At 38.0% G+C, this 27,197-nt stretch overlaps 1 protein-coding gene across 5 annotated transcripts in view; it reads right to left on the bottom strand.

The window, feature by feature from the left end:
• Positions 1-27,197, bottom strand: part of PIWIL2 (piwi like RNA-mediated gene silencing 2) — a 78,536-nt gene that overhangs the window by 11,492 nt on the left and 39,847 nt on the right. The window contains exon 21 of one of the 5 annotated variants that reach the window (XM_072719456.1): positions 13,660-15,338. The exons of the other annotated variants lie outside the window; for them this stretch is intronic. Within the exon in view, the coding sequence (XP_072575557.1) occupies positions 15,324-15,338 (15 nt within the window). The 3' untranslated portion in view covers positions 13,660-15,323. Of the gene's footprint in view, positions 1-13,659; positions 15,339-27,197 lie in introns of those variants that run through there. 5 annotated transcript variants of the gene reach the window in all.

Genomic DNA, 27,197 nt, shown 5'->3' with positions numbered 1-27,197 from the left:
GTAAATGCAAACACATAAGTAGGAGATTAATCACTTATAAGACCTGTATAGAGGTTAAAGCACAAAAGCAGTAAAATAAATTATACCTGTAAAAATCAGTCAAGGGAGTCATAAAATAAAAGAATGTAAAGTAGAATATATACATATACCATGGTTGGTGGGAGGAATAAAAATTTAGTGTTTCTAGAATGAGTTCAAACTTAAGCAACCCATGAGATGTTATATATGAACCTAACAGCAACCACAAATCAAAAACCTTAATAAATACACAAAAAATAAAGAAAATGGAATCCAGGTATATCACTAAAGAAGGCCATCAAACTATTAGGCAAAAGAGGAAGAGAAGGAAGAACAGAGAAGAACTATTAGAAAACCATAAAACAAGTAGGGGCGCCTGAGTGGCTCAGTTGGTATCTGCTGAGAGCATGATCTCAGGACTGAGAGATCAGGTTCCACATGGAGTCTGCTTAAGACTGTCTCACTCTTCTTTTCCCCCTCTGTTCCTCTCCCCACTTGAGTGCGAGCATGTGCATGTTCTCTCTCAAATAAATAAAACAAAATCTTTAAGACAACCATAAAACAAGTAACAAATGTTGGGAGTGTACACCTACCAATAATGAAATTTAAATGGACTAAATGCTCTCATAAAAAGACATAGGGTTATTGAATGGATAAAAAAAGACCCATGTATATGCTGCCTACAAGAAAATCACTTCAGATCTAAAGACTCACACAGACTGAAAATGAAGGGATGGAGAAACATTTATTAGGCAAATAGAAGTAAAAAAATAAAAACAAACCAAAAAGAAAACCAAAAACCAAAACCAGAGTAGCAATACTTGTTATTAGACAAAATATACATTAAAAGAAAACCTGGGGCGGCCCAGGTGGCTCAGCAGTTTAGCACGGCCTTCAGCCCAGGGTGTGATCCCAGGGAACCAGGATCGAGTCCCACATTGGGCTCCTTGCATGGAGCCTGCCTCTCCCTCTGCCTGTATCTCTGCCTCTCTTCTCTCTCTCTCTCTCTCTCTGTGTCTCATAAATAAATAAAATATTAAAAAAGAAAAAAGAAAAAAAAAAGAAAACCTTAACAAGAAACAACACTACATAATGATGAAGGCAACAATCTAACAAGAGGATATAACAAATGTAAAAAGTTATATACCCAATATGGGAGCACTTGAATATAGAAAGTAACTATTAATAGACATAAAGGAAAAGATTCACAGTAATACAATAATAGGGGACTAGAAAGACATTTCATGCTCATGGATTGGAATAATATTTTTAAAAGTCTATACTATCCAAAGCACTCTACACATTTAGCACAATCCCTATCAAAATACCAACAGCATTATTCATAGAGCTAGAACAATCCTGAAAATTTGTATGGAACCACAATAGACTCCGAATAGCCAAAGCAACCTTAAAAAAGAAAAGCAGGGATCCCTGGGTGGCGCAGCGGTTTGGCGCCTGCCTTTGGCCCAGGGCGCGATCCTGGAGACCCGGGATCGAATCCCACATCAGGCTCCCGGTGCATGGAGCGTGCTTCTCCCTCCGCCTGTGTCTCTGCCTCTCTCTCTCTCTCTCTGTGACTATCATAAATAAATAAAAAAAATTAAAAAAAAAAAAAGAAAAAAAAAAAAAAGAAAAGCAAAGCTGGAGGCATCATGGGATGCCCAGGTGGCTCATTGGTTGAGTGTCTGCCTTTGGCTCAGGTCATGATTCTGGGGTCCTGGGATCAAGTCCCACATTGGTCTCTGCCTCTCTCTCTGTGTCCTTCCTGAATAAATAAATAAAATCTTTTAAAAAAAAAGTAGAGACAAAAAAAAAAAAAGTAGAGACATCACAATTCCAGACTATTATAAAGTAGTATCAGAACAGTATGGTACAGGCACAAAAACAGACACATAGATCAATACAACAGAAAAGAAAACCCAGAAATCCAGAAATAAACCCACAACCATATGGCCAATTAATCTTTGAAAAAGCAGAAAAGAATATCCAATGGGAAAAGGACAGTCTCTTCAACAAACACTGTTGGGAAAACTGGACAGCAACAAGCAAAAGAAACAACCCAGACCACTTTCTTACACCATATGCAAAAACAGACTTGAAATGGATTACAGACTTGAATGTAAGACCTGAAACCATAAAAATCCTAGAAGAGAACATAGGCAGTAATATCTCTGACATCAACCATAGCAACATTTTTCTAGATATGCCTCCTGACACAAGAAACAAAAAAAAAAAAAAAAAGAAGAAGAAGAAGAAACTATTGGGACTGCACCATAATAAAAAGCTTCTGCACAGTGAAGGAAATAATCAACAAAACTAAATGGCAATCTATGGAATGGGAGAGGATATTTGCAAGTGATATATCTGATAAGGAGTTAGCATCCAAAAATACATAAAGAACTTATAAAACTCAATATCCCCAAAATAATCCAATTAAAAATAGACAGAATAGGGGTGCCTGGGTGGGTCAGTGGTTGAGTGTCTGCCTTTGGCTGAGGTCCTGATCCCAGGGTCGTCAGACTGAGTCCCGCATCAGGCTCCCCCCACAGGGAGCCTACTTCTTCCTCTCGCTATGTCTCTGCCCCTCTCTCTGGGTCTCTCATGAATAAATAAAATCTTTTTAAAAAATGGACAGAATATATGAACAGACATTTTTCCAAAGACATACAGGTGACCAAAAGACATATGAAAAGATGTCCATCATGACTTACTATTAAGGAAATACAAATCAAAACTACAATAAGCTATCACTTTACACCTGTCAGACTGGCTAAAATCAACAACACAAGATATAGGTGTTGGTGAAGAGGTGGAGAAAAAGGAATACTTGTGCACTGTTTGATGGGAATAAAAACTGGTGCAGCCACTGGGAAAAACAGTATGGAGGCTCCTCAAAAAATTAAAAACGGAACTACCCTACAATCCAGCAACTGCACTACTGGGTATTTACCCAAGAAACACAAAAACACTAAATCAATGGGATATATGCACCCCCTCTATGTTTATAGCACCATTATTTATTACAGCCAATATATGGAAGCACCCCAAGTATCCATCAATTGATGAATGGATAAAAAAAATTGATGAATGGATAAAGAAGATGTGAAATAAAGAAATTTGTATTAATTTCTTTAAACTCAGCCATAGAAACATTTTTTTCTAGACAGGACTCCTCAGGCAAGGGAAACAAAAGCATAATTAAACTACTGGAACTAGAGCAAAATAAAAAGCCTTGGCACAGTGAGAGAAACCATCAAGAAAACCATCAAGAAAGGGGCAACCTACTAGAAAAGAGAATAGTAACTGATGATGGACATCTTAATCTCAAGGTCATGAGTTTAAGTCCCATGTTGGGCATGAAGCTGACTTAAAAAAAAATGGGCAGAGGATCTAAATAAAATAGGCATTTTTCCAAAAAAAGACATACAGATGGGCAACAAACATATGAAATGACGCTCAACATCACTAATCATCAGGGAAATGCAAATGAAAACCACAATGAGATACCACCTTACACCAGTCAGAATAGCTAAAATCAACAACACAAGAAATAACAAGTGATAGTGAAGATTTGGAGAAAAAGGAACTCTCATGCACTGTTGGTAGGAATGCAGTGGTGCAGCCACTGTGGAAAACAATATGGAGGTTCTTCAAAAAATTAAAAAGAAAACTACCATATAACCCAGCAATTGCACTGCTGGATATTAATGAAAAGAAAGCAAAAACACTAACTTGAAAAGATATATGCACCCTTATGTTTATGGAAGCATTATTTATAATAGCCAAGATACAGAATCTATCCAAATATCCACTGATACATAATGGATAAGGAAAATGTGATGTACACAAATACATACGTGTGCATGTGCACACGCACAGACACACACACACACACACACACACCCATAGAGGAATATTACTCAGCTATAAAAACTGAGATCTTGCCATTTGCCAGAACATGACAGACCTAGATGGTATTATGCTAAGTGAAAAAAGAGAAAAATAAATACCATATAATTTCACTCATATGTGGAATTTAAGAAAGCAAATGAATGGACAAAGGAGACAACAGACAAAAAAAAAAAAACCCACTTAAATACAGAGAGCAAATTGGTGGTTGCCAGAGGGAAGGTGGGTGGGGAAAATGGGTGGAATAGAAAAAGTGGATTAAGAATTCACTTTCCTTAATGAGCACTGCATGATGTGTAGAATTGTTGAATCATTATACTATATACTTTAAACTAATATAACACTGTTAAACATACAATTAAAAAAGAAATGAGAAAGAAATTTAACCATTTTACTACCAAAAAAATGATCAAAGAAGAAAATAGTAATACAGTAAATGGAAAACAAAAAAAGCTATAAGGCACATAGAAAACAATCAGCAAAAGGACAGAATTTCTCTCATTACTTTAAATGTAAATGGATTAAATTCTCCAATTAGAAAAAGACTGGCAGAATAGATTAAAAACACATGATCCAACTATATGCTGTCTACAAGAGACTCACTTTAGATCCAAAAACATATAGATTGAATGTGAAAGAGTAGGAAATGATATTCTGTGCAACAGTAATGAGAAGAAACTAGGGGGGCACCTGGGTGGCTCAGTCATTGTTATTTTTATTTTTTTTAAAGATTTTATTTATTTATTCATGAGAGACACAGAGAGAGAGAGTCAGAGACACAGGCAGAGGAAGATGCAGGCTCCACACAGGGAGCCCGACGTGGGACTGGATCCCAGGACCCAGGATCACGTCCTGAGCCAAAGGCAGATGCTCAACCGCTGAGCCATCCAGGCATCCCGGCTCAGTCAGTTAAACATCTGACTCTTGATTTTGGCTCAGGTCATGATCTCAGGTTGTGAGATCAAGTCCTATGTCAGGCTTTGTTGGGTGTGGAGCCTGCTTTAGATTCTCTCTCTCATCATCCCTCTGCCCCTTCTAAAAATTAAAAGAGAGGAAGAAACTAGGAATGTCTATACGAGTATCAGACAAAATAGACTTTAAACCAGAAATAGTTACAAGACAAAAAACATCATACATTAATAAAAGGTTCCAAAACTGCAGGATGATGTAACAATTATAAACATTTATACAGCTGTTAACAGAGCAACAAAATATATGAAAATGACAGAATTATGGGAAGAAGAATTAGGGAAATGCAAATCAAAAGTATAATATACCATCTCACATCCACCAGGATGACTAATAAAAATACACACACACACACACACACACACACACAGAAAACTACTGGTAAGAAGGTGGAGATATTGGAGTCCTTGCACACTGTTAGTGGGACTGTTAAATGGTACAGCTGCTGTGGAATACAATGTGGCAGTTCTCAAAAAATTAAAAATAAGACCATCTGATTGATCAATTCCATTTCTGGAGATATATACCCTACAGATTGTGTGAAGGACCTTGAAGAGATGTTTGCACACTTGTATTCAATGCAGTGTTATTCACAATAGCTAAAATGCAGAAGCAATGCAAGTATCCATAGACAGATGAATGGATAATCGTAATGTAACTATTACACATACAATGGAATATTATCCAGTCCTAAAAAGGGATAAAATTCTGCAATATACTACAACATGGGTGAACTTTGAGGATATTATGTTAAGTGAAATAAGTCAGTCACAAAAAGACAAATACTTTATGATTTCACTTACATGAGGTAGTTAGTAAAAAAAAAAATAGCAGAATGGTGATTGCTCAGAGGCTGGGTAAAGAGGAGAATGGAGATTTATTGTTTAATGTGTGCAGTGTTTCAGTTTTACAAGATGAAAAGAATTATGGAGAATGTGGTAGTGATGACTGTACATTATAAATGTATTTAAAACATCAACTGTATTAATTAAAAAATGGATAAGATGTTACATTTTATATTATATTTTACTCAATAAAAATAATTGGAAAAAAAAGAAAGAGGAGGTCAGGCAAAGTATGGGCAATTGTGAGTGCAGGAAGGGCAGGCTGATGTCTGGAAGATCCCTCCAAATAATAATCACTTGCTGGAGTTAGCACTCCACCCTACTTCTGCTCCCAATTCTGCTACAAAAAGAGAAGTGAAAGTAGAACTGAAAAGCAGAAAGAACCCATATTCACATATTCTATAGCTGCCTGCAAGTTTTCATTCCAAAGGCAATACCTTGGCCCTCCTCCCTCTAAAGTCAATTACTAGTCAAAACCAGTCTAGTCCTACATAATCATTGCCACAGTCGGAACCACACCAGCAAACGGGTTCCAGCTTCTTAGGCTTGAACCAAATAACTGATGAACTTCACATCTGGTGATTACTCATGAGATATAAGGCTGTGGCAAGTGTCAAGAATTTAACTTGGTTTTGATTTTCACACTTGAGTAGAAGGAAATGCTGGCACTCGGATGCAAAAACTGGGTTTCAGTAGCCCCTGAGATACCAAAGTGGAGAGGTCATGCAGATCGTTGAGGATAAGTCTAGGAGCTCAGTGTGCAAGGACTCCTAGTATTGACGAGGGTGTACGTCCTCTGGGGTCCCATCTTTCCCTACCAGCAGTCCCTGGAACATTCTAGGGAGTCCATAAAGTAAAAAATATTTTTATACTACTGCTACATTATCTGCCATATTCCCTGTAATTGTTTCATAAATATAGACTAGAATTTTCCAGAGAGTAAATGATACGTAACATCACAAAGAGTAAATGCAGAATATTTACTTGTATTTTGCTAACCCAAACATTAAAGCCTTTTGCAAAAATGTAAAACAATGGGTCTCTTCTCACTAAACTTTGGAAGTAGTTATCTTTAATTAAAAATGTTATTGGGGCACCTGACTGGCAGAGACAGTAAAGCATGAAACTCTTGATCTCAGGGTCATGAGTTTAAGTCCCGTGCTGGGTGTAAAGTTTACTTAAAAAATAAATAAAATAGGGGATCCCTGGGTGGTGCAGCGGTTTGGTGCCTGCCTTTGGCCCAGGGTGCGATCCTGGAGACCCGGGATCAAATCCCACATTGGGCTCCCGGTGCATGGAGCCTGCTTCTCCCTCTGCCTATGTCTCTGCCCCTCTCTCTCTCTCTGTATGACTATCATAAATAAATTAAAAATAAATAAATAAATAAATAAAAAACAAAAATATTATGCTATTAACATGTATTGAATCTGTACTTTTTGTTATCCTCTTTTTTACTGAAATATAATTGACATAGGAAATTATTAGTGACACAGGAAATGACATACAACACATATTTACATATACTGCAAAATCAATCTAGCTGATATACATCACCACATATAATTACAATTTTTTTTGTGATGAGAACTTTTAAGACCTACTCTGTTAGCAACTTTCATATATATAACATATGGTATGATTTTTTTTTAAGATTTTGTTTATTTATTCATAGAGACACAGGGAGAGGGAGAGAGAGAGAGAGAGGCAGAGACACAGACTGAGGGAGAAGCAGGCTCCATGCAGGAAACCTGACGTGGGACTCGATCCTGGAGACCCCCATGCTGCAGGCAGCGCTAAACCGCTGCGCCACTGGGGCTGCCAACATATGGTATGATTAACTATAGTTGCCATGATGTATATACATTCCCATGACTTATATAATTTTATAACTGGAAGTTTGTACCGTTTGACCCCTTTCAATCATTTTGCCTACTCTCCTCGCTCCCCACCTCTGGCAACTACCAATATGTTCCCTATAAACTTGGGATTTTGTTTTTTCTTTAAGATGACTGCTGTAGGGTGCCTAGATGGCTCAGTTGTTGTTTCTGACTCTTGGTTTTGGTGGTCATGATCTCATGCATCTGGAATCAAGTCCCACATTGGGCTCCATGCTTAGTGGGGTGTCTGCTTGAAGACTCTTCCCCTCTGTTCCTCCCCCCGCTTTGTGCACATGCACTCTCCCAAATAAATCAGTATTTTAAAAAATGACACGTATAAACTCATATCTGTCCTCCTCTGACTTATTTCACTTATCACAATGCCCTCATGGTCCATGTTGTTGCAAATGGCAAGATTTCATTCTTTTTAATGGCTGAGTTATATTCTACTATAATACATATGCCACAATTTCTTTACTCACCTATTGATGGATTATTAGGTTGTTTCCATATCTCAGCTACTGCAAATAATGCTCCAGATACCATTTTAAGTTAGTGTTTTCATTTTCTCTTCAGATAAATACCCAGAGACAGAATTGTTGAATCTTACGGTAGTTCTGTATTTAATTGTTTTTAAAGATTTTATTTATCTATTCAGGAGACACACACAGAGAGGCAGAGACATAGGCAGAGGGAGAAACAGGCTCCATGCAGGGAGCCTGATGTAGGACTCAATCCCTGAACTCCAGGATCATGCCCTGAGCCGAAAGCAGAGCTTAACTTAACCACGGAGCCATCCAGGCGTCCCTGTATTTAATTTTTTGAGCAAATTCCACACTGCTTTCCATAGTGGCTGCCCCAGTTTACATTCCCACCAACAGTGCACAAGCGTTCCCTTTTCTCCACATACTCACCAACACTTATTTTCTTACTGTATTTAATTTTTCAAGATTTACTTATTTGATATAGAGCAAGTATGAGCTGGGAGGGGCAGAGAGAGAGGCAGACTCCCAGCTGAGCAGGGAGCCTGCCTGACTCAGGGCTCACTCTTAGGACCTTGGAGTCATGACCTGAGCTGAAGGCAGATGCTTAACCAACTGAGCCACCTGGCACCCCCATTATCTAATTTTTTTAATAATTTTTTTATAACTTTATTTATTTTTTTATTTACTTATGATAGTCACAGAGAGAGAGAGGCAGAGACACAGGCAGAGGGAGAAGCAGGCTCCATGCACCGGGAGCCCGACGTGGGATTCGATCCCGGGTCTCCAGGATCGCGCCCTGGGCCAAAGGCAGGCGCCAAACCGCTGCGCCATCCAGGGATCCCCCATTATCTAATTTTTAAAAGCGATTTTTAAAAAATATTTTATTTATTTATTCATGAGAGACACAGAAACATAGGCAGAGGGAGAAGAAGGCTCCCCGTGGGGAGCCCGATGCAGGAATCAACCCTAGGTGACTGGGATCATGACCTGAGCCAAAAGCAGCCACTCAATCACTGACCCAGCCAGGTGCCCCTTTAAAAAAGATTTTGAGGGAGTGTGTGCATACGTGCATGCATTTGCACACACACAAGTAGGGGGAGGAGTAGAGGGAGTAGCAGACTCCCCACTGAGCAGAGAGCCCAATGTGGGAGTATATCCAAGGACCCTGGGATCATGACCTGAGCCAAAGTCAGACAGTTAACTGACAGAGCCACCTAGGCACCCCACCAGTATCTAATTTTAGAACATTCATCACCTAAAAAGGTAATCTCATTCACATTAGCAATCACCCTGTGTTCCCCCCATCCTGGAACATACCAATGTACTTTCTGTTTCTTTGGATTGGCCTATTCAGAACAAACAGAATCAGAATCATATAGTACATGGTCTTCTGTGACCAAATTTCACTTAGCATTTTCTCAGTTCATCCATGCTGTAGAATTATGAGTCCTTCATTCCTTTGTGTTGCCAAATAATATTCCATTGTGGGATAGAGCACATTTTGTTTGTACATTCATCAGTCTGTGGACATTTGGACTGTTTCCATTTTTTAGGGGTGCCTGGGTGGCTCTGTCGGTTAAGTGTCTGTCTTGATCTCAGGGTCCTGGGATCAAGCCCCATGTCAGGCTTCCTGCTCAGAGACTAGTCTGCTTGACCTTCTCCCTTTCCCTTTGCCCCTCCCCTGTGTTCATGTGCATTCTTTCTCCTCTCAAATAAACAAAATCTTGAAAAAAAGACTATTTTTAGACCACTTTTAAATTCATACCAAAGAAAACTGAGGTGACAATACAGAGTTCCCACATACCACCTCTCCAACTTACAGTTTCACATTACCATATTGTATTAGGGTGGTACATTTGTTACAATTAATGCACAAATATTGATACATTGTTCTTAACTGAAGTCCCTAATTTATATTAGGGTTCACTCTACGTTGTACATTCTTCAGACTTTGACAGATGCATAATGTCATGTATCCATCATTACAGTACCATATATAATAGTTTCACAGCTCTAAAAATTCCCTGTGCTCCCATTTATCTTTCCCTTCCTTACACTCCCAAACCTCTGGCAAACACCAATCTCTTTTCCATTTCCATAGTTTTTTTTTTTTTTTTTTCCAGATGTGCTATAGTTGGAATCATGCAGTATGTAGTCTTTTCAGACTGGCTTTTTTCATTTGGTAATATGCATTTAAAATTCCTCCATATCTTTTCAGGAATTGATAGCTCACATCTTACAGCTGAATTTTAATACTTCATTGTCTGGATACACAGGTTTAGTTTTCCATTCACATACTGAAGGAGATCTTGAGTGCTTCTAAGTTTTGGCAATTGTGGATAAAGCTACAATGAACACCTCTGTGGAAGTTTTTGCAATGTCGTAAGTTTTCGGCTCATTTGGGTAAATACTAAGAAGCGCTACTGCTGAATATTATGGGGAGAGGGTTAAATAGGCTCCACTCCCAATATGGGGCCTGAACTCACGACCCTGAGATCAAGAGTTGCATGCTCTACTGACTGACCCAGCCAGGCACCACAAGGATCTTTTTTTTTTTTTTTTTTTTTTTTTAAAGACATATTTATTAGGGATGCCTGGGAGGCTCACTGGTTGAGTGTCTGCCTTCAGCTCAGGGCATGATCCCAGGGTCCTGGGATGGAGTCCTATGTCTCTGTTTCTCATGAATAAATAAAAAATCTTAAAAAATATATATTTGAGACAGAGAGATCACACATGCATTGGAGGGAAGGTCAGAGGGAGTGGGAAAGAGAAAATCTCAAGCATACTCCATGCTGGGTATGGCTCCCAAAATGAGGCTTGATCCCAGAATCCTGAGATTATGATCTGAGCTGCAACCAAGAGTCGGATGCTTAACTCAGCCCCCCAGGTGACTCTCTTTTAAGACTCTCTTAAGACTTTTGAGGCAGGGTGCCTGGTTGTCCAACTCTTGAAGCTCAGGTCATGATCTCAGGGTCAGGATTAAGCCCCACATTGGGCTCTGTACTGGGCATGGAGCCTGCTTAAGATTCTTTCTCTTCCTCTACTTTACAACGTCTCTAAAAAGAGAGTTTTGAAAGAAACTGTCAAGTTGACTTCCAAAGTATCTGCACCGTTTTTGCATTCCTACCAGCAACGATGAATGAGAATTCTTGTTTCTTCACATTTTCATTTGGGGTCATCTGTGTTTTGGATTTTGGCCATTCTAATAGGAATGTGGTGGTATCCCACTGTTTTTTTTTTAATTTTATTTTTTTTATCCCACTGTTTTAATTTGCAATTCCCTAATATTATATTATCTTTTCATGGACTTTTTTTTTTTGTTGCCATTTTTGTATCTTTTTTTGGTGAGGTGTCTGTTAAGTCTTTTTTTTTTTTGAGTTATTTATTTATTTATTTATGAGAGAGAGAGAGAGAGAGAGAGAGAGAGGGAGAGGCAGAGACACAGACAGAGGGAGAAGCAGGCTCCATGCCCAGAGCCCGATGCAGGACTCGATCCCGGGACTCCAGGATCGTGCCCTGGGCCAAAGGCAGGCGCCAAACCGCTGAGCCACCCAGGGATCCCCCTGTTAAGTCTTTTAATCAGATTGTCTTCTTGAGTTTTAAGAGGTCTTTGCATATTGTATGTTCTGGATAATGATCTTTATCAAATAGGTGTTTTGCAAATATTTTCTCCCAGTCTGTAGCATCTTTCCATTCTCATGGTATCTTTCACAGATAAGTTTTTAATTTTTTTTAAAAACGTCTTAAGTAATCTCTACACCCAAACCGTAAGTTTGGGGGCTTAAACTCACAACCCCAAAATCAAGAGTCACATGCTCTTCCAACTGAGCTAGCTGGGTGCCGTAAGAAGTTTTTAATTTTCATTAAGTCCAACTTATCCTTTCTATTAAGGGTTGTGCTTTTGTATCTAAGAAAGTTATTGAAACCCAAAGTCACCTAGATTTTTTCCTGTTACCTGCCAGAAGTTTTACCATTTTGGATTTAAAATATAAACTTATGGTACCTTTTAAGTTAAGTATGGTAAGAGAAAGGCGATTAGATCTTTTTTTTTTTAAATCTTTTTTTTTTTTTTTTTTTTTTTTTTAATTTATGATAGTCACAGAGAGAGAGAGAGAGAGGCAGAGACACAGGCAGAGGGAGAAGCAGGCTCCATGCACCGGGAGCCCGATGTGGGATTCGATCCCGGGTCTCCAGGATCGCGCCCTGGGCCAAAGGCAGGCGCCAAACTGCTGCGCCACCCAGGATCCCCCGATTAGATCTTTTTTATGCAGGTGAATAGTTGTTCCAGTACCATTTGCTGATAAAGACTATCCTTTTTCCATTGATGTGTATGTGCTCCTTTATCAAAGATCACTACACTTCATTTATATAATTCTATTTCTGGGCTCTCTTGTTCGGTTTCATTGACATCTGTTCTGCTGCCAAGCCCACACCACCTGGATTACTATAGCTTTATATTAACTCTTTGAGTTGGGAAATGTCAGTCCTTTGTTCTTCAGTATTGTGCTGGCTGTCCTATGTCTTCTGCCTTTATGTGTAAATTTTATAGATTTCCACAATATAACTTGCTGAGATTTTGACTGGAATTGCATGGACTCAAAAAAAAAAAAAAAAAAAGTAATTGCATTGACTCTACAGATGGAGTTGAGAAGAACTGACACTGAGTCTTCCTATCAATGAACATGGAACATCTCTCCATTTATTCTTTTTTATCAAAATTTTAGTTTTCCTCATGTAGATCTTGAACCAACTTTGTTAGCATTATACTTTAGTATTTCATTTTTAGGTGTCAATATAAATGGTATTTTTAAAATTCAAATTCCAATTGCTTACTGCTGGTATATAGGAAAGAAACTGACATATATATTAACCTTGTATCCTGCAACTTTGTAATTTTTGCTTATTCCAGGTTTTTTAGTTGTTGATTCCATGCGGTATTTTCTGTAGACAATCATTCTATCTGCAAACATTTTTCTTTCCTTTCCAAAATTTGTGTATCTTATTTCCTTTTCTTGTCTTTTTGCATTAGTTAAGGCTTTCAGTATGCTGTTGAATACAAATGATGACAGGGGAAATACATATGCCCAATCTTACGAAAAACTAGTGTCTTGGGAGCTACCTGGGTAGCTTGGTGGTTGAGGGTCTGCCTTTGGCTCAGGGGATCCCAGGATCGAGTCCCACATTGGGCTCCCCATGGGGAGCCTGCTTCTCCCTCTGCATGTGTCTCTGCCTCTCTCTCATGAATAAAGAAAATTAGCCACCTGGGCCACACAACTATAGAGTTTTTGTAGATGTTCTATTATTAGGTTTATGAAGTTCTCCCTCTATTACTAGTTTTTGGGAGCTTTTGCTATTTTTTTAAACCATGACTGTCAACAGAATTTTGTCAAATGCTTTTTTTTTTTGCATCTATTGTTGTCATACTTATTCTTTAACCTGTTGATGAAATGGATCACTAGATTTTTAAATGTTGAACCAGCCTTGTATAACTGCAACACAACATGGTGGGTGTGTTCTTTTTCCAAGCATTGCTATAACAACCAACCAAAACTGGATGGCTTTGAACAACAGACATTTATTCTCACAGTTCTGGAGGGTGGAAGTCCAAAATTTAGGTATCAACAGGATCATGCCTCCTCCAAAGGATTCTATGAAAGAATTCTTCCTTGCTTCCTGTGGTTGCTGGTGGTTGCTGGCAATCCTTGGTGTTTCTTGGCTTGTACATATGTCATTACAATCTCTGCTTGCACATTCACAACAACTTCTCCTCCTCTGTGTCTTTACTTCTTCACATCGCTTTCACCCTATGACTCTATGACCAAATTTCCCTCTTCTTATAAGAGTATCAGCTGCTGGATTATATATAATCCATCCTAATTCAATCACTGCATCTTAACTTGGTTGCATCTGCAAGGACCCTACTTCCAAATAAGGTCACAAGTTCCAGGTGGACATCCATTTGAAAAGGTATGTAATTTACTTTGTTGAGGATTTCTGCATCACCTATGTTCATGAGAGATATTGCTCTATGGCTTTACTGTAATCTTTTATCTGTTTTTGGTGTGAAGTGGCATCTCATTGTGGTTTTGATTCCCATTTCCCTAATTATTAATGATGTTAAGTTCTTTTCCTGTTTTTTTTTTTTTTTTTTTTTAAGGGGGGAAGGGACAAAGGGAGAGAGAGAATCTTAAGTAGGTTCCACACCCAACACAGAACCCGACATGGGACTTTATCTTACAACCCTCAGATCATGACCTGAGCCAAAATCAAGAACCAGATGCTTAAGGGATTGAGCCACCCAGGCAACCTTTCATGTATTTGTCTATTTGTATACAGTCTTTGGAGAAACATCTATTCAAATGTTTCCTGGTTTTAAATTGGGTGATTTTTCTCTTTGTTGTTGAGTTGTAAGAGTTCTTTATGTATTCTGGAAAGTACACCTTTACCAGGTATTTCAGATGAATGATTCTGTCCCATTTCATGGGTTGTCTTTTTACTTTGATGGTATTCTTTGAAGTAAAAAAAATAATAATAAAAATTTGGGCAGCCCCAGTGGCGCAGCGGTTTAGTGCTGCCGGCAGCCCAGGGTGTGATCCTGGAAACCTGGGATCGAGTCCCACATCAGGCTCCTGCATGGAGCCTGCTTCCCCCTCCTCCTGTGTCTCTCTCTCTCTATGTCTATCATAAGTAAATAAATAAATAAATCTTTAAAAAAATAATAATAAAAATTTAATTTTGATGAAGTACAATTTACCTGTTCTTCTTTACTTGCTTTCACTTTCAGTGTCACGTCTAATACATGGTCACAATGATTTACACCTATGTTATCATCCAGAGTTTTAATGTTTTGGTTCCTATATTTGAGTGCTTAATCCTTTGGAGTTAATTTTTTACTTTGTGTGGGGCAAGGATCCAACATCATTCTTTTTTGCATTTGGATTTCTAGTAGTCCCTGCATCATTTCTTGGAAAGACAATTCTTTCCACCCCTGAACAGCACCCTTGTGAAAAATCCATTTACCATAGGTACATGGGTTTATTTGACTCAGTTCTATTCCACTGATCCCTAAGCCTATCTCTATATCAGTACCAAACTGTCTTGCTTATTCTAGCTTTAATAAGTTTTGAATTCAGAAGGTATGAGTCCTTCAACTTGCTCTTCTTTTTTCAAAATTGTTTTGCTTATTCTGGACTTTTTACATTTCCACATGAATTGGAAAATCAACTTGTCCATTTCTGCAAAAAAAAAAAAGAATGTTACATTCTTGATACATATTTCATTGAACTGTAGATTAATTTGGGAAGTATTGCTATTTTAACAATACGGTCTTCCAATCCATTAATAAGTGATGTCTTTCCTTTTATTTACATCTTCGATTTCTTTCATGAACATTCTGCAGTTTTCAGTATGTCTTGCCCTTCTTCTAAGTTTTTCCTACATTTCATTTTTGATCACTGCTAGTGTACAGAAGCATAACTGATTAGTGCATTTTTTTGAAGATTTCATTTATTTATTCATGAGAGACACACAGAGAGAAGCGGAGACACAGGCAAAGGGAGAAGCAGGCTCCCCGCAAGGAGCTGGATGTAGGACTCAATCCTGGATCGCAGGATCATGCCCTGAGCCAAAGGCAGAAGTTCAACCGCTGAGCTACCCAAGCGTCCCTAATTAATTCATTTTTTTTTAAACTTTTTTTTTTTTAATTTTTATTTATTTATGATAGTCACACACAGAGAGAAAGAGAGGCAGAGACACAGGCAGAGGGAGAAGCAGGCTCCATGCACCGGGAGCCCGACGTGGGATTCAATCCCGGGTCTCCAGGATCGCGCCCTGGGCCAAAGGCAGGCGCCAAACCGCTGCGCCACCCAGGGATCCCAATTCATTTTGATCTTATATCCTCAATCTGGCCGAACTAATTTATTAGCTGTAATTGTGTAATCTTCAAGGTTTTCTATATGTAATTTAACATCATCTAGAAAGACATAGTTTTCTTTATATCCCATCTAGATGTTTGTTGCAGCTTTCTTGTAATATTTTGGTTTAAGCTTTAGTATCATGGTAATATCAGCTTCATAGTCTGAATTGGGAAGTGTTCCCTCCTTTCCAATTTGATGGAAGAATTTATGAAAAATTGGTGTTAATTCTTTAAATGTTTGGTATAACCAAAAAGATTCAGCAGTTTGTCTTTCTCAGGGTCTGTCCATTTCATTTAAGTAATCTAATTTCTTGGGATATAGCTGTCTACAGTATGTTTTTATAATCCTGTTTTCCCCATTTGGTCAGTAGCGATGAATGTCTCTTTTTTCATTCCTGATCTTAATAATTTTACTCTTCTATATTTCATGGGTGTTTTAGCTAAAGGTTTGTCAATTTTGTTGATCTTTTCAAATAACCAAGTTTTGGTTTCACTGACTTTTCTCTATTGTTTTTCAATTCTCCATTTACTTACGCTCTAATCTCTATTAATTCCTTACTTTACTTACTTTCCTATTATTTCCTTGCTTTAAGTTTGCTCTTCTTTTCCTTGTTTCTCAAGGTGGAAATTGGGTTCTTTTGAGATCTTTAATTTTTTATATTTTATTTATTCATGAGAAACAGAGAGAGAGAGAGAGAGGCAGAAGCAGAGACAGTCAAGAGGGGAGAAGCAGGCCCCTTGCAGGGAGCCCAATATGGGACTTGATCCCGGGACTCCAGGATCATGCCCTCCCTGGGCCAAAGGCGGGTGCTAAACTGCTGAGCCACACACACGTCCCTGAGGTCTTTTTTTAAAAAAAGATTTTATTTATTCATGAGAGACACACAGAGAGAGAGAGAGGCAGAGATATAGACCGAGGGAGAAGCAGGCTCCTGGCAAGCAGCCAGATGCAGGACTCGATCCTGGACCCTAGGATGATGCCCTGAGCCAAAAGGCAAATGCTCAAACACTGATCCACCCGGGCGTCCCAGAGATCTTCATTTTTAATATAGTTGTTTACAGCTATAAACTTCTCTCCAAGCAGTATTTACCTACATACTCAAGTTTTGGTATGTTGCATCTTTATTTCAAAGTATTTTCTAATTTCCCTTTTAATATCTTCTTTGATGCCTTTGTTATTTAGGAGTATTAATTTCCATATATTTATGAATCTCCTGAAGTTCTCATTAAAATTTCTAATTTTATTCCATTGTGGTTTGAGAAGATATTTTGTTGTTTGTTTTTAAAAGATTTTAATTATTTATTCATGAAAGACACAGAGAGAGAGGCAGAGACACAGGCAGAGGGAGAAGCAGGCTCCATGCAGGGAGCCCGATGTGAGACTCAATCCCAGATGTCCAGGATCATGCCCTGTGCTGAAGGCGGTGCTATACCACTGAGCCACCCAGGCTGCACTGAGAACGTATTTTGTTATGACTTTAATCCTTCTAAATTTATTTGGTCTTACTTTACATCCAGACACAGTGGTCTATGTCTATTTTGGCAGAACGTGACAGGTACATTGGTGAAGAATGTGTATTCTGTTGATGGAGTGTTCTATAGATATCTGTTGCATTTAGTTGGATCATACTATTGTTCAAGTATTGTTTCCTTGTTAATCTTATTTCTGATTGTTTTATCCATTATTAAAAGTGGAGTTTTGAAGTCTCTATTACTGTTGAATTTTTTATTTCTGCCTTTAATTATGTCTTAGTTTCATGTATTTGGGGGAGTCTATTTTGGATCAGGTTCACATATATTTATATTTTAGGTCTTCCTCATGGATTGACACTTTTGCCATTATAAAATGTCCTTGTCTTTAATAACAACTGTTATCTTAAAGTCTATTCTTTTTTTTAAAAGATTCATTCATTCATTCATTCATTCATTCATTTATTTATTAATGATAGAGAGAGAGAGAGAGGGGCAGAGACACAGGAGGAGGGAGAAGCAGGCTCCATGCCGGGAGCCCGACATGGAACTCGATCCCAGGACTCCAGGACCGCGCCCTGGGCCAAAGGCAGGTGCCAAACCGCTGAGCCACCCAGGGATCCCCTTAAAGTCTATTCTAATAGCAATACAGCCACAGCCACTCCATTTCTGTTTTGGTTACTATTTGTATAATATATAATCTTGTTCTATCCTTTTACTTTCAAACTCACTGTGTCTTTGACACTAAAATGCATCTATTGCAGAAATCATAACCATGGATTTTTCACTTAATCCATTCTCTAATTTCTATCTTTTATTTATTTTTTTTTCTTTTTTTTTTTTAATTTTTTATTTATTTATGATGGTCATACAGAGAGAAAGAGAGAGAGGCAGAGACACAGGCAGAGGGAGAAGCAGGCTCCATGCACCGGGAGCCTGATGTGGGATTCGATCCCGGGTCTCCAGGATCGCGCCCTGGGCCAAAGGCAGGCGCCAAACCGCTGCGCCACCCAGGGATCCCTAATTTCTATCTTTTAAATGGAATGTTTAGTCCTTCATTATAATAAAGGTAATTACTAATACGGTAAAATCTACATGTGCTATTTCACTGTTTTCTACATGCTTTCTATCACTTTTCTCCTTCTATTCTTCCACAACGGCCTTATTTTCTATTAAATAGATATTTTCTAGTTACCATTTTAATTTCATTGTTGTTCCCTTTGTTTTATTTTTCAGAGTTCTTTTCTTAGTGTTTTCCCTAGAGATTACAATTAACATATTAACTTGGAACAATGTCATTTGGTTAATACAACATTAATTTTAATAATATTAAAAAACTCCACTTGTATATTACTTTATACCCTCCCTTCTACTTTGTGCCTTTACTGTCACATTATATCTTGATACATTGTATACACATCTACTCAGATTTACATCTACTAAAAGATTTTTAAAAAAGATTTACATCTACTGCTTTATGCAGTTGTTTCTTAAATCATAGAGTCAAGAAAAAGTGACAAAAATACATTTTTGCTCTCTTTTATCTTTTCTGGTTACTTTTTCTGGTTACCTTTTCCAGTTACCTTTTCTGGTGCTACTTACTTCTTCATGTGAACACAAATTACTATCTAGTGTTACTTCATTTCCACATGAAGGACTACCTTTAGTATCTCCTGTAGGATAGGTCTGCCAATGACAGATTATGCCAGCTTTCGTTTATCTGAAATTGTCTTAATTTCTTCATTTTTTGATTGGGTTAATTGTTTTATCTATTTTTCCCTTTATTTTTAAAATTTAAACTCAATATATAGTGTATTATCACTTTCAGAGATAGCGCTCAATGATTCACTCTCCTTCATTTAAAAATATTTGACATAAATCACATATCATAAAATTCTCTATTTTGAAACTGTATAATTTAGTGACTTGTAATATATTCACCAAGCTATGCCCTAACACTAATTCCTTAATATTTTCATCACCCCAAAAGAACCTTGCAATCATTAGCAATTATTCCCCATTCTTGTCCACATCCTCACTCTCTGGAAACCAATCATTTTTTTTTTTTTTTTTGGAAACCAATCATTTAATGTCTCTATGATTTACATATTCTGGATAATTCACTGAAGTAGAAGAATATAAAATGTGGCTTTTTTACATTCAGCTGCTTTCACTGAGCTTAATATTGTCAAGATTTCTCTCATTTTAAAATAGTTTTTCTAGATACTGAATTCTTATTCAACACTTTTCATTCATTATTTTGAATATATCCTCCCAATGCCTTCTGGCTCCAAGACACTGATGAGAGGTCAGGTCTTAATCTTACTGAAGACATACTGAACATATAGTAAGTGGTTTTCTCAGGACGCCTGGGTGGCTCAGTGGTTGAGCGCCTGCCTTTGGCCCAGGACGTGATCCTGGAGTCCGAGGATTGAGTCCCACATCGGTCTCCCTGCATGGAGCCTGCTTCTCCCTCTCTCTTTCATGAATAAATAAAATCTTTAAAAAAAAATAAGTGTTTTTCTCTTGATGCTTTCAAGATGCTTTGTCTTTCAGTTACTTTTACTGTGATGTGTCTAGGTATGAATATCTTTGAGTTTCTACTACTTAGTATTCACTGGGCTTCTTGGGTAAGTTTGCTACTGATTTTCATCAAATTTAAGAATTTGGGGCTATTGCTCCCTCCAATGTTCTTTCTTCTCCATTCTCTATCTTTAGTCCCTTCTAAGAATCACATTATGTTTATGTTGGCATGATTAATGGTGCCCCACAGATCTCTGAATCTCTTTTCATTTTCTTCATTCCTTTTTCTTCCTTTTGCTCACACTGGATAATCTCAATTGACCTATCTTCAAGATTGCTGGTTATTTCTTCTGCCTACTCAAATCTGGTATTAATCTCCTCTAGTAAAATTTTCATTTACTGTATTTTACAACTCCATAATTTCTATATATTTTTTAAGATTTTATTTATTTATTCATGAGAGACACAGAGAGAAAGAGAGGCAGAGACACAGGCAGAGGGAGAAGCAGGCTCCATGCAGGGAGCCCGATGTAGGACTCAATCCCGGGTCTCCAGGATCACACCTCAGGCTGCAGGCGGCGCTAAGCCACTGCGCCCCTGGGGCCACCCTCTATATGGTTTTTTTTTTTTAATTTTTATTTATTTATGATAGTCACAGAGAGAGAGAGAGAGAGAGAGGCAGAGACACAGGCAGAGGGAGAAGCAGGCTCCATGCACCGGGAGCCCGACATGGGATTCGATCCCGGGTCTCCAGGATCGTGCCCTGGGCCAAAGGCAGGCGCAAAACCGCTGCGCCACCCAGGCATCCCCCTCTATATGGTTCTTAAATTTTTAAAAAATATCTTGTTACTGATATATAATTCACAGACTATACATACAATTCACCAATCTAAATTGTATATATGTTTTTAGTATATACATAGGTATGTACAATATCACCACCCTACCCACCTTTCCATCCTTTCTGAATCTCAGCCCTAAACAACCACTGGCCTGCCTACCTTCTGTCTCTAGATTTCCCTCTCCTGCACATTTTTTATGAATGGGATCTATAGTCTTTTGTGACTGGTTTCTTTCACGTGGTATAACATTTTCAAAATTCAAGTATTGGATGCTATTTGTCTCTGCTGTTTCACTTTTTTTTTTCTTTCTTCCTTTTTAAAAAAAAGATTTATTTATTCATGAGAGACAGGCAGAGACACAGGCAGAGGGAGAAGCAGGATCCATGCAGGAAGCTTGTTGTGGGACTTTATCCTAGAACTCCAGGATCATGCCCTGAGTCAAAGGCAAACACTCAACCGCTGAGCCATCTAGACATCCATCTTTCTTCCTTTTTAAAAATTTTTTTGTGGGCAGCCCTGGTGGCTCAGCGATTTAGTGCCGCCTTCAGCCCAGGTCCTGATCCTGGAGACTAGGGATCGAGTCCCACGTCAGGCTCCCTGCATGGACCCTGCTTCTCCCTCTGCCTGTGTCTCTGCCTCTCTCTGTGTGTGTCTCCCATGAATAAATAAAATCTTAAAAAAATTTTTTTTTGTGATTGGACATCTTGGTGGCTCAGTGGTTGTGCATCTGCCTTTGGCTCAGAGAGTGATCCCAGGATCAAGTCTCACATCAGGCTCCCTGCAAGGAGCCTGCTTCTCCCTCTGCCTATGTCTCTGCCTATCTCTCTCTGTGTGTCTCTTGTAAATAAACAAATCTTAATTTTTTTTGTAGGGTGCCTGGGGTGGCTCAGTCAGTTGGCATCTGACTTTTGCTCAGGTCATGAGCCTCTCTTTGGGCTCCCTGCTTGATGGGGAGCCTGCTTCTCCCTCTGCTTGCTCTTCCTGCTGCTTGTGCACATACTCTCTCAAGTAAATAAAAGTTTAAAAATAAATAATTTTCTCTTGATAGTTCTATATTTTTATTAGTGTCTAATCTAGAAATTATAACAACATAAATCTAGTTAATCTAAGTGTAATATAAGTACTTTCAACTTTTACTCAATAATTCAAGAAACTATAATAATAATAATTCAGGAAACTAACAGCATTAGAATTTCAATTACTTCCTCCTTATGTACTATTTTCATTAATTTGAAACTTAAATATAACAACACACACTAATATATACCCATTCAGGAATTGTATTGTTTTATTTTATTAAAGATTTTATTTATTTATTTGATAGAAAGCATGAGAGAGGGCAGGGAGAGGAGCAAGCAGGGGGAGAGGGAGAAGCAGGTTTCCCTGCTGAGCGGGGAGCCAGATGTGGGGCTCTATTCTAGGACCCTGGGATCATGACCTGAGCCAAAGGCAGATGTTTAACTGACTGAGCCACTCAGGTCCCGAAGGAATTACAGTATTTTAGGTAGTATGTATTCATTCAAATTTATCCCATATTTGCCACTTTTATGCCATAACCACATCTAAGCTTCTCTCTAGGATAATTTTCCTTCTAGGTGAAGAATGTCATTTAGTATCTTCCTTCAATTTGAGTTTCCCAGAGACAAAGTCTCTCAATTTTTTGTTTGCCATAGGGTATCTTTATTTCACCTTATTAGAAGTTATTTTTCATGAATACTAGATTCTACATAGGCAGTTTTCTTTTCTCTTTTAAAAACTGTATTTTTTTAAGTAATCTCTGCACCCAACGTGAGGCTCAAACTCACAACCCTGAGGTCAAGTGTCCCATTCTCCACTGACTGAGCCAGCCAGGTGCCCTTTTAATCACCTTGTGGCTTACACTTTTTGACAAGTTAGCTATTAGTACATTTGTTGCCTTTTTAAGGTAACTTTTTTCTTTTCCTTTGAGACTGGTCTTAACCTGTGTGCATGTGCATCGCATATGCATATTTGTCTTTCAACAGTTTTACTGTAATATACCTAAGTGTACTTTTCTTTTTATATATTCTACTTGGGATCTTTCAGACACCTTGTATCTATTGCTCTGTTGTTTTCTGTCACCTTCGGAATATTCTTTACCATTGTCTTTTCAGATATTTCTTCTGTTCTATACCCTCTTTAACTTCCTTCTGGGCCATGTATGCATATATTATAACCCCGTATCTCCCATAACTTTGTATCTCAATGCTTCCGGTTTTTTTTCCTTATCTCTCAGTTGACTTTTTACTTCCTCAATTAAGTCTAAACTACCATTACCCAGTTTTTTTGCATGGAGATGTGTTTCCCCAAAATTTGTACATTGAAGTCCTAACCCCTAGTACCCTGGAGTGGGGTTGTATTTGGAGATAGAGCCTTTAAAACTAGATTATTAAGTTTAAATGAGATCACTGGGGTAGGCTCTAATTAAATATGACTTGTGTCTTTGTAAGAAAAGGATATTAAGACACAGAAACACACAGGATAAGACCATGTGACTGAGAGAAGACAGTCATCTACAAGAAAAGATGAGAGGCCTCAGGAGAATCCAGCCCTGCCAGCACCCTAATCTTGGACTTCCCATCCTCCAGAACTGTGAAAAAATAAGTCTTTGTTAATCTACCCAGTCTATAGTACATTGCTATGGCAGTCCTAGCAACCTAATACACCCATCCTTTGAGTATTTAATTTTATTTGGCAGAAATTTCAGTTCTAGAAATTCCAACTTTTTTTCTCATAGTTCCCAATTCTTTGCTAAAATTCTTACTGTTGTATTTTACCTCGTTGAATACAGTAAGTGTAGCTATTTTTTTTAAGATTTTATTTTTTTAAAGAGGGGCTTAGAGAGATTGATGGGGAGAGGAGGAGAGAGAATCTTAAGCAGGCTCCATGCCCCAGCACAGAGCCTGACACATCGCTTGATCTCACAACCCTGAGATCATGACCTGAGCTGAAATCAAGAGACCAATGCTTAACTGACTGAACCACCCAGGCACCCCAAGTGTAGCTATTTAAAATTGTATCTGATTGCTCAATTATCTGAGTCTTATAAGGATCAGGATCAAGCATCTATTTTTTTTCCTATTTTTAGTCCCTTCATTTTCTTTGTGTTATTAGTTATTGATTGATTGATTGGTAAGCATTGTGGAAACATTTTGATGCCTAACATAATGTTACCTTCCTTCAGAGAATTTGTATTTGCTCTGGCAAGTAGCAGTTGAGTTCACCTAAATTCATATTTAGGTGATGAGATGAGCACTGGGTGTTATACTCTATGCTGGAAAATTGAATTTAAATAAAATTTAATAAATAAATTAATTAACTAATTCATATTCAGGGACTGACATGATTCAGTCTACCTATAGTTCTTTACTCCAACTCTGTAGCCCTTTAGATTCACAACTCAAGGAGTGGGGAAGTATACTAGGGACCACCACTGATTTAGGAGCCCTGGCCTCCAGTTTTTGATCCTTAAAGACTTTCAAATGTCCTAAAGCTTTTCAACTTTTAGCTACTGCTTTCAGAATTAGAATATGCCTGTAGGGTTTCTGTCCTTTTGTATCTAGCCTTTCTTATGTTTTTTCTTCATTAACTTTTCTTCAGTTAAACTTAGGTGTATTTTATATACATGTTTATATATAAGCACATATGTATGTCCATGTATATATGTATGTAATATACCTACCTACAGACACACAGATGGGTAAACATGTAGGTGTGTATATATAATGTACATGTACTGCTTTCTAGAAATTGCATGCCAAACACAGCATTTATAATACTGTTAATAGAAATGAGGGGAAGCCTGGAATGAGGTTTTAATACAGAGAAGATTTATGTTTACTTTTTCCAAGAGTCTGGAGTATTAGCATTATGAGAAACTCAGGAATGTAAGCATTCGGGGTCATTGTATTTGATTTCAGGGATAGAAAAAATTCAAAGATAAGCCACAGTTTGCTCTAATGGTTATATACTACTCACTCACGCTTATTCCTACAATGTAACCCTTTAGGGCACCAACCCAAAATGTTGGAGGTTTCCTAGGGTCATCTACACTTAGTGGGTTCTAGACTCTAATTATTGTCCACCTGGAAAACTGCAGGACTGTCAAAAGCACTCCTTAGAATATACTTACTGAATGGGAAAAAAGGGACCTTGAAAAATCTCCTCCATAAAAGCAACGAGTACACTGCAAAACTGGTCAAAATCAAACTTTCTGGAATTGTGGATACTAGCCAGAGGTTTGCAACAATCTGAAGAGCATTTGTTCAGTTAAACCGGCTGAATAAAAAAAATAAAATAAATAAAATAAAGGCTGAATCTCACAAGCTTTGTGGTATTTTAACTTGTTCTACTCACATCCTCCTTTCTCTGCAGTAGCATCTATAGCCTCACTACTATGGTAATAATGTAGCAGTCACTACATTATGGGGCGGGGGAGGGGAGGGCAGAACAGGTTCCAGGCATTTAAAGAAGTGTTATGTCTAGACATTAACTGATCACTAAACTAACCAAGGGAAATTTTCAGTGCTACACATAATCTAGATTACAGAGATTGTAAATCAGGCAGAAAAGCCATCAAATAAAAAATAATAACAGCAATTCCTGGGAGTGGAGATCTAATTTGCAGAGTTGCCACATATATGAAAAATGTCTAGTTTCCAATAAAAAATGAGACATGTCAAGAAATAGTAAAATATGGCCCATTCACATGATAAAAAAAAAGTAGTCAATAGAAACTGCCTAGGATAAACCCAGCTGATGGCTTTACTGAACACGGACTTTAAATCAGTATTTTAATTACTATTTAAAAAACTAAAGAAAACCACATCTAAAGACATTAAGAAAAAAAAAAAAAGACATTAAGTATAGAAAGTGTCTCACCAAATAAACTATCAATAAAGATGCAAGTTATAAGCGAGAAAAAGGCAAAAATTTGGAAGTCAGAAAATATAACAACTGAAATGACAATTTCCACTAGAGGGGCTTAACAGTAGATCTGATGAGGCAGAAGAAATAATCCATGAACTAGGAGATAAGTCCACTGAGATTATCCAGTATGAGAAAGAGGAGGGAAAAAGAAGAAAAATAAACACAGTTTCTGGAGACTAAGATGCCATCTAACATACCAAATACAAATAATTGGAGTCTCAGTAGGAAAGGTGAGTCAGAAAGGGTCAAAAAGGTCATCTGAAGAAATAGTGGACCTAAAATTACCAAACCTGGTAAAAAATTCAACTGAATCTCCAAGAAGCCTAAAGAATACAAAGTAGGATAAACTCAAATTTGATTTGCAACATCAGCTATTCCCTGGGTCTCCAGCCTGCTGGCCCACTCTGAAGATTTTGGACTTGACAGCCTCCATAAATTATGTGAGCCAATTCCTTAAAATGAACAAATCTCTTTCTTCGTGTGCATGTGCATGCATGTGTGCGCATGCAGGCTCCTGATTCTGTTTCTCTGGAGAACCCTAATACAGAATTAGCACCACACAAAAAGAGTAAGAGAGGGGCACCTGTATGGCCCATTTGATTAAGTGTCTGCCTTCCGCTCAGGTCATGATCTCAGGATCCTGGGATCAAGCCCCACCTAGGGCTCCCTGATAAGCAGGAAGCCTGCTTCTCTCTGTGTGTGTATGTTTATGCTCTATCTCACAAATAAATAAAATCTTTATAAAAAAAAAAAGAGGGAAAGAACAGAACTGTGTATGAACAAAGTTTTTGTATACTACTGAAATCAATTCGGTATTAATGTGAAAAAGATTGTTATACATTAACATGCAGAAAAAGCATCTGATAAAATCCAACACACTTTCAACATAAAAATGTTCATCACATGTCAAAAAAAAAAAAAAAGAAAAAAGAAAAAATTCTCGTCAAATTAGGAATAGAAGGAAACTTCCTTAACATTATCAATCAAGTTTATGGAAAACTCACAGCTAACCTATACTCAATAGTGAAAGACTTAAAATTATTCCCTATAAACATCAGGAATAAAATAGGATGCCCATTTTCACCACTGCTATCAACATTGTAACTGAAATTCCAACTATAGCAACTGTGCAAGAAAAAGAAATAAAAGACATCCAAATTGGAGGTGATTGGCTCAGTCACTTAAGTATCTGACTCTTGGTTTTGGCTTGAGTCATGACTTTAGGGTCATGGAATGCAGCCCTGCAGTGAGCTCCACACTTGGCATGGAGTTGGCTTGGGATTCTCTCCCTTTTCCCCTCGCTCCCACCCTCCCTTCCCCTGCTCATGCACACTCACTCTCTCTCTAAAATGAATAAATAAAATCTTTAAAAAAAAAGAAAGGCATTCAAATTGGAA

This window comes from Vulpes vulpes, chromosome 9 (genome assembly GCF_048418805.1).
Source record: "Vulpes vulpes isolate BD-2025 chromosome 9, VulVul3, whole genome shotgun sequence".
Classification (NCBI taxonomy): Eukaryota; Metazoa; Chordata; class Mammalia; order Carnivora; family Canidae; genus Vulpes; species Vulpes vulpes.
This window is presented reverse-complemented; position numbering and strand designations above follow the sequence as displayed.